The sequence below is a fragment of the Rhincodon typus genome, chromosome 13, assembly GCF_021869965.1.
Source record: "Rhincodon typus isolate 14 chromosome 13, sRhiTyp1.1, whole genome shotgun sequence".
Taxonomy (NCBI): Eukaryota; Metazoa; Chordata; class Chondrichthyes; order Orectolobiformes; family Rhincodontidae; genus Rhincodon; species Rhincodon typus.
The window spans coordinates 67,072,565-67,080,334 of record NC_063344.1 but is presented as its reverse complement, the minus strand read 5'-3'; the positions used below and the strand labels follow the sequence as shown (position 1 = coordinate 67,080,334).

The 7,770-nt window shown below is 43.8% G+C and overlaps 1 protein-coding gene across 1 annotated transcript; it reads left to right on the top strand.

Moving 5' to 3' along the window:
• Positions 1-503: 503 nt before the first annotated feature.
• aqp12 (aquaporin 12) lies at positions 504-7,516 on the top strand. Its single transcript, XM_020511124.2, has 3 exons — positions 504-1,157; positions 5,585-5,701; positions 6,752-7,516. Exons 1-3 carry the CDS (start codon positions 551-553, stop codon positions 6,931-6,933), a joined length of 906 nt encoding a protein of 301 aa, XP_020366713.1. The 5' UTR covers positions 504-550; the 3' UTR covers positions 6,934-7,516.
• The last annotated feature ends 254 nt before the right edge of the window (positions 7,517-7,770 follow it).

The window sequence follows — 7,770 nt, the reverse complement described above, 5'->3', positions numbered from 1 at the left end:
TGCCTTGGGATATTTAAATGCAGCTTTATTAATGTAATTTATTTCTGCACCGCTGCACACCTGCCTCTTCCAGAAAGCAGTAATGTACAGTCGTCCTGAATCCCTTCTCCCTTTCTCAGTCCCCTAGCATTGTGCTTAATGTTGCCCTGTTAATACCCTGGATGATATTCCAATTCAAAAGTTTGCACATGGAAGGACATTGTTAAAAAATGTACTTGGGGCGGATAATCTACTCTGGGAAGCAGCAAGTTTAAAAAAATACCTCAAATCGACCTGTTTGGATATATTATGACACACTTAAGGGCATGTGGTACTTGAACCCAGGTCTTCTGCTCTTTATAGATGGATGAATTTACAGTTGAGTGTTGGATTTTATTCACTGCTGGTGTAAGCACTGGTTGATCATTGACCAGCTTTTGCTTGGTTCTGCTTTGAACACGTGTACTTATTTATCATGTCATTGAGTTTATGTTGAATGTACGCTTTGCTGTTTGAAAAAAAAAGTGACAAGGTGTTTGGAGCCACAGGGAGCCAGGTCTTGAGTAAAACCATGGCTGGACTCAATGTCTCCTTCGGGTACTTCTTTGCTGTTGTGGCTTTCTGCGAGGTGATCAGGAGGACTTCCAAAAAGATTCTGTCGCTTTGGATCTACTCCAACATTATGGCTGAGTTTCTGGCTTGCTTGCAGCTGGCTTCCTGCTGGTTTGAGCTCAGGATGCTGGTGGTCATCGGGCCCTGGGGGGGTGGGTTTGGGATGGATGTGGTTATAACCCTGCTGTTCCTCCTCGCCTCAGTCCACGAGGCTACGTGTGACAGAGCTGAGGCCAATCCCCTGGTCACAGCACAGGAATTTCTCCGTTCCAACAGTCCTGCGGTGGCCAGCGCTGTAAAGATCTTGGCTCAGTTTGCAGGGACACAGTTAGCCAACACAGCGGTGAAAAGGTACTGGTCCTGGGAGCTGACGGATTTGCACCTTATTCAGAACATGATGGCGAGTGAGTGCAGCTCAGCGATCCAGACATCCATCAGCCAAGGAGCCTTTGTCGAAGCCTCTTGTGCCTGCCTTTTCCACCTGGTGCTGATGAAGGTCGAGGGAGCAGCTCTCAGATACAGGATCCTGTCTAAAGCTTTGACCATCACTGCTCTGGTGCATGTAGGTGGGTCTCCCCTCCACGATTTATTGTGAGAGTTTCTGAAAACTGCCTCCCGTCTACCTCTTCATAGGAGGCTGGAGGGTGGGAAGGGAAATTTCTGGGAAGGTGGAAAGACAGATTGTGTTGCTGTATGGCCGATCACGGCGATATTGACCTGAAATAACTATCATGCTGTCATCAATCCTGCGAGGTGGGGAAGAGTAGTGGGACAAGTGAATGAGATCTAGGAAGGCTGGAGTGGGAGATGGCTAGTTTTTGTTTCAATGGGATTATAGGAGAGTAGGCAGAAGAAATTGAACTAACAGATGTCGATGGGGCAGTAGGACCTGGTGTGGCAGGAGGGAGGTGGAATGGTGATAACGAAGACAAGTGATAGCGACAGAAATGTCAACCTGATGGGCTAGAAACGAGCCTAACATTGATACTTTGTCTACTCCCTGCCATCTCCAGCTTCACTCTCACTGTTTTGAGGCAGAAGATTTCCTCATCGACCCACTTACGGTGAATTCATAACGGGTCTAACATAGACATTTTTAATCAACCTGTTCAGCTGTGTTGCAGAATTGTTGCAATAATATGAGGAAAACAAAACTTGACACGGTCCCCGTTTATCAGTTGTGTTAGTAACAAAACATGGCATAAGGTGGCACGTCATTGTGTTGCATCTGTAGTAGGTGGGGAAGCTGTTGGATAGTGTGATCCACAGCAACCACTTTGGCAGTGGCTGTCTTCAGCTCAAAGCAGTTCAGTTTAGAACCAATGAGCTTATGTCTGAGCTTCAGACACTGAAATGGAGGGTGTGAAGGTACTCAGGGCATTTTGTTCCAGGAGACAGCCACACTCTGAGGACAGGCAGTTGTGACTGTCACAGTATGGGGATGTATAAGGTAGCACTGGAGGAGTTGCAGACCATACAGTTTTCCAACAGATTTGAAGTTCTTGTAACTTGTGGGGTTGGAAACAGGAAGGGTGAGCAAACTGACCATGTTACAGGGAGAAATTTGGGGGAGTTTGATGGGGGGTGGGGTGGGGAGAGGCTGGTAATGTAGGAGAGGACAATGTAATTGTGGAGATAACTACTGTTTTCACTCAAGGGCACAAATCCTGAGCGCTCTTGCCTTCCCAGTGCCAGGGTTAAGGACAACTTCTTAAGGCTTATGAGAGATTAGGATTGAGGGAAGAAGGATCCACATGAAAATGAGCAACACCGTGGGTAGGACTTAGAAAGGACTTCCACTCAGGGAATATGAGCAGCTAGGTGCTTATTTAAAAAGCAGGAGCAGAAAGGAATAATCTCTGGATTACTAACTGAACCATGAGCAAATTAGCATGGGGTAAATAAGATCAGAGTTGAATGCACGGCTTGCAAAGAAGAAATGGGTTTCAATTCAAGGGGCAATGGTACCAGTACTGGGGAAGGAGAGAGCTGCTCTTGGTATGACATTCACATGAATTGCACTGGGATCAAAGTCCTGGTGAGTCATTTAATTAGGCTTGGAGAGGGGGTTTCAAACTAAATAGTGGGGTAGACTGGTGCTGGCGAGATCATTCATGTGAGCAAAGATTTGGAAAGTTGAAGAGAAAGGACAAAGAATGGAGCAGGATAGCCATAGAGACTACGGTAATCAACGTGTACAGACATAAGAATGCACAAGCAAATAGTGGGGGTAAAATGGTAAAAGCAAAATGGAATAAAAGGCTCATTGTCTGAATATGATGTGATAACCATTACGGGATCATGGCTGTCTAGGGATTAGAACTGGGTCTTGAATATTTGATTAGATTTCACATTTTGGTAGAACAGGAAGAAGGGAAAAAGAAGTGGTTTAAAGAATGACTTCGGTTTTGGGAAGTGATCTTAATTTGGAGGATCAAAATGTAAAATCAGTTCAGGGTGGGATAAGAAATAACAAAAGAAAAGGTCACCAGTGGGACTGATTTATAAGGCCCTGATAGAGGCTACACTGTACAACAAAGTATACCTTGGTCTGCCAAGAAAGGACCTGCAATGACAATGAGATTTTAATTATCTTAGTTTGGACAAATCAAATTGTTTAAAGTAGGCTGGAGGATGAATTCATAGTGTATTGAATACAGTTTCTCAGAACAATTCATTTGAGAAACAAGCAAGGAGTGGGTCACTTCAGATCTGGTAGTATGTAATAAGACAGGATTAATTAATGACCTTATCGTAAAGGATTCTCCAGGTAAGAATGATCAAGAATGGTAGACTTTCACATTCAGTATGAGGGGTGACAAATGTGGATCTGACATTAATATCTTGAACTTAAAGAAGGGTAATTACAAGGCATGTAAATGAAGACAGGGTTGGCTAAAGTAAACTGGGAAAATAGCCTACACGTAAGAAAAGCAGTGGCAGACATTCAAGAAGATGGAGACACAGAGTTATGCAGCATGGAAACAGACCCTTCAGTCCAATTCGTCTGCTCCGACCAGATATCCTAAATTAATCTAGTCCCATTTGCCAGCATTTGGCCCATATCCCTCTAAACCCTTCTTGGTCATGTATCCATCCAGATGCCTTTTAAATATTGCAATTGTACCCACCTCCTCTAGCAGCTCATTCCTTCTTCAGGTGTTAGTGAGAGAGGTAGTATCAGACACAGAATTTATAAGTAAAAGATCAAAGGGTCACACCACTGATGAGGATGTACTAAACAAACCTAAGATGCTGTTAAATCTTTAATCAGTTAAAAGGTTTTAATTGATTAATATGTATATGTAAATCGCAAATTCCTTTCAAGTCACGGTCCTGAGAGAACTAAAGATTTTGTCAGTGTAAAGAAGAAGTGACATTTTAGATCAGACAAATGCAATACAGGGTTGCCGAGCAGAGGCTAATAGCCAAGATCCGTACCCATGAGGATGGCATCAACTGGGATCTTGGGTTCATGTCACACTACAGGTGACCCCACCACACTATATACTTTCACGCTTACACACGCACACACACCTCACACACTCTCGCTCACTCACACGCACACACATCACACACACTCTCTCCCCCTTGCAAGCGCGTGCACGCACACGCGCACATACACACTCTTCCCCCTCACACACGCATGCGTGCATACACAAACACACACACACATACACTCTCCCTCACACACACACACACTCTCCCCCTGCTCTCACACACACACACACACACACACTCTCCCTCACACACACACACACACACACTCTCCCCCTGCTCACACACACACCCCACATACACACACACAAACACACACTCTCTCTCTCCCCCCTCACACCTGCGTGCGCGCACACACAAACACACACACACACAAACACACACACACACATACACACACTCTCTCTCTCCCTCACACACACACTTTCTCTCTCTCCCTCACACACACACTCTCCCCCTGCTCACATGCACCCCACCACATACACACACACACACACACTCTCCCCCTCACACACGCATGCGCGCATACACAAACACACACACACATACACTCTCCCTCGCACACACACATTCTCCCCCTGCTCTCACACACACCCCACATACACACACAAACACACACTCTCTCTCTCCCCCCTCACACTCACGTGCGCGCACACACAAACACACACACACACACAAACAGACACACACACACACACACTCTCACTCACACACACTATCTCTCCCTCACACACACACTTTCTCTCTCTCCCTCACACACACACTCTCCCCCGCTCACATGCACCCCACTACACACACACACACACACACACACACACTCTCATCCCCCCTCACATACACACACCCACTCTCTTTCTCCCCGCCCACACACACACACGTGAATCTATTGGGTGAATTTGTATTTGCAGATACATTTTATTTTATTCAAAAAGCACACCATTTATAGACAGTCAATGTGGAGTTTTATAAATTCCCACTTCAGAAATAAAACCAGTCTGACTCCAAACTAAGACACAGTTTCTAAACAAGATCTCACACCTAATATGCATTGTCTGACCGAAAATGTCACCTCTTTTTTACACTGATAAAACCTTTAGTTCTCTCAGGACAGTGACTTGAAAGGAATTCAGTGATTTACATATACATATTAATCAATTAAAACCTTCTAACTGATTAAAGATTTAACAGCATCTTAGGTTTGTTTAGTACATCCTCATCAGTGGTGTGACCCTTTGATCTTTTACTATAAATCCTGTGTCTGATTCTACCTCTCTCACTAACACCTGAAGAAGAAGTGAGACTCCGAAAGCTTGTGTTTTCAAATAAACCTGTTGGACTATAACCTGGTGTCGTGTGATTTCTGACCTTGTTCACCCCAGTCCAACACCGGCACCTCCACATCATGGTTGGCGATGTTAGCCATGCCCTATGACAGACTCTGAGAGGGAGTTGGATTTATTGCTTTGTGATCTGTTACTTTGATTTTCCCCTGCAGCTGGCCCATACACAACAGCTCTGTTTAACCCAGCACTTGCATTCTCAGCCACGTTCCACTGTTCTGGAAATACACTGTCAGAATACATGCTGGTCTACTGGCTCAGTCCATTCATTGGTGAGTAACAGCAATCCCCTTCCTCATTCATGAAGGCTAAGAGCCCAAATTTTAGTGCTCTGTGCATCAGTGCTATTCTCTTAATGGCTAATCCAACTAGACTGTTGATTTGTGCAATGACAATTTAATATTATGCATCATTCACATGCCTGCTTTGCATTGATGGTGTTTCAGACATAGGTGCAACAGTAGCTGCATTGTTCTATCTCTGAGATTATGCACCTGTCCTATTAATGTTTCTGTAACTGAATTACTGCTATATAGCCAACACTTCAGACTATTACCATATGTCGTCTTATAATATGTGCTTTAGTCACGTTATTTGCAATACTAGAGAAACAATAAGGAGCAAAATCCAAAAAGTAGTCAATAACTGATGGATAAAGTGGAAAAGAGAGCCACTGAACAAACCTGTTTCTGAACCTTCACAAAAAGTAAGTTCCAACTGAGTAATAATCCCTGCAGAGGCACCTTTAGAAATGTAGCTCTTAGCCTTACTGCTGGTTACATTAGACTGAGCCACACTTACCAAGTTGATCTTTGCCATGAGCTGTATTTACTGATCCCAGTTAGAATAATGGGAATTACATGTGGGCTCAGTGACATTGGCTAGGAACGGAAGATTAGTCTGGGTTCACACTTCTGATCACCATCCAGTAACACCACGTTTCTGTATGGGTGAACAGCTGGATCAGAGGGGTGGCCTTAGGTTATGTACTGGAACTGCCCAGCACCATCAGGAGTGGGGAAAATAGTAGCAGAAAAGAAGAAAAATTTACTTAGATTCCAAGTGATTCTTGTGGGTTAGATGGGGAACACAAACTGATTAGTGGGAGATCCTTGTTCACAAGGAAGAGCAACTTTTCGATAACAGGTTAAATTGTTACACTTCCAGTGGATAATGGATAGATCAAGTCATCATAGACAAGTGATCTGCTTGACAGGTTCTTGTAATGATTTATAAGGCTGACAACTCCCAAATGCACTCATGATGCTGTGGTTCACTCATACTCTAATCGATCTGACTCTACCCAGTCTTCTCTATTACAGCAACAATTTTGGCCATCTTTTTGTTCAATGGAAACATCCCTCGGCTTTTCTGCAAAAATCTCCTCTACACGCAACGGACAAGGTACAAAATTCCCAAAGGAAATTCAGCACGAGATCAGGAAGAGAACAAGTTGGTCAGCAGTCAAGGAAAGGAGGCTCTTGGAAGAGGAGCTCAAAGATGAACCTCTGGATCAGGAAAACACGTGAGACCTGAGGTTTGATATGAGAAGTCTGTGTGCAAACCATGTGTTTTATTTAGTGGAGTAACGCACTGCCCGGAAAGATGGTGAAACTGTGTCAGTTATTAATTTTCCAAAGGAAATTGGTCATATATGCCGATAAAAATTACATGCAGTTGGGAAAAAAGTCAGGTATGGGGCCAGTTGGATAATTCATTCGAAATTCCAGCACAAGGAGCTGAATGACCTTTTCCTTTGCTATAAGATTCTATGATTCCGTCATCAGAATTTTAAGGGAGTGGCGTGTGTTTAAAAGTCCCCACTGCAGCTTATTTCAGTGTGTGCTGAGTGTCTCACCTTGTGTACAACATAATGATATTTAAGTCAACTCCTTTAGACCCTGTTTGCATGTTAGAGAAGAGTAACTGGAAGGAGTTATATGGTGTAATGTGCTGGTAGCTATGTCTCAATTTCTCCCACTGGTGTTACTCTGATTGTCTCACATCACTGACAATAACCATTGCAGTTGGTGCACATCACTGCCAAAACAGACGTTTCAGTTAAGAATAAAAGCATTTCAGAATGATTTTTTGTTGACATTATTTACGAGACTGCTTTTAAAGGGATGCGGGGTTGGTTTATGTCTGTAGCTTACTCTTGTAGGCTGAACGGCCTGCATCTTCATAAAGTCTTTCTACATTGATGGAATAAGATAGACTAGGGAAAGCTCACTTTTTATGGAAAGTAATTTAGTCTTTGGTGATCTGTGGGCCAGATTCAAACCTTCATGGAACTATTAGAGTGCAGAAGGAGGCCATTCGGCCCATCATGTCTGCATCG

Coding starts and splice junctions, on each gene's coding strand:
- aqp12 (XM_020511124.2), top strand. CDS start 551: ATGGCTGGACTCAATGTCTCCTTCGGGTACTTCTTTGCTGTTGTGGCT. Junction 1,158..5,584: donor CACTGCTCTGGTGCATGTAG/GTGGGTCTCCCC, acceptor TTTCCCCTGCAG/CTGGCCCATACACAACAGCT. Junction 5,702..6,751: donor CTGGCTCAGTCCATTCATTG/GTGAGTAACAGC, acceptor TCTCTATTACAG/CAACAATTTTGGCCATCTTT.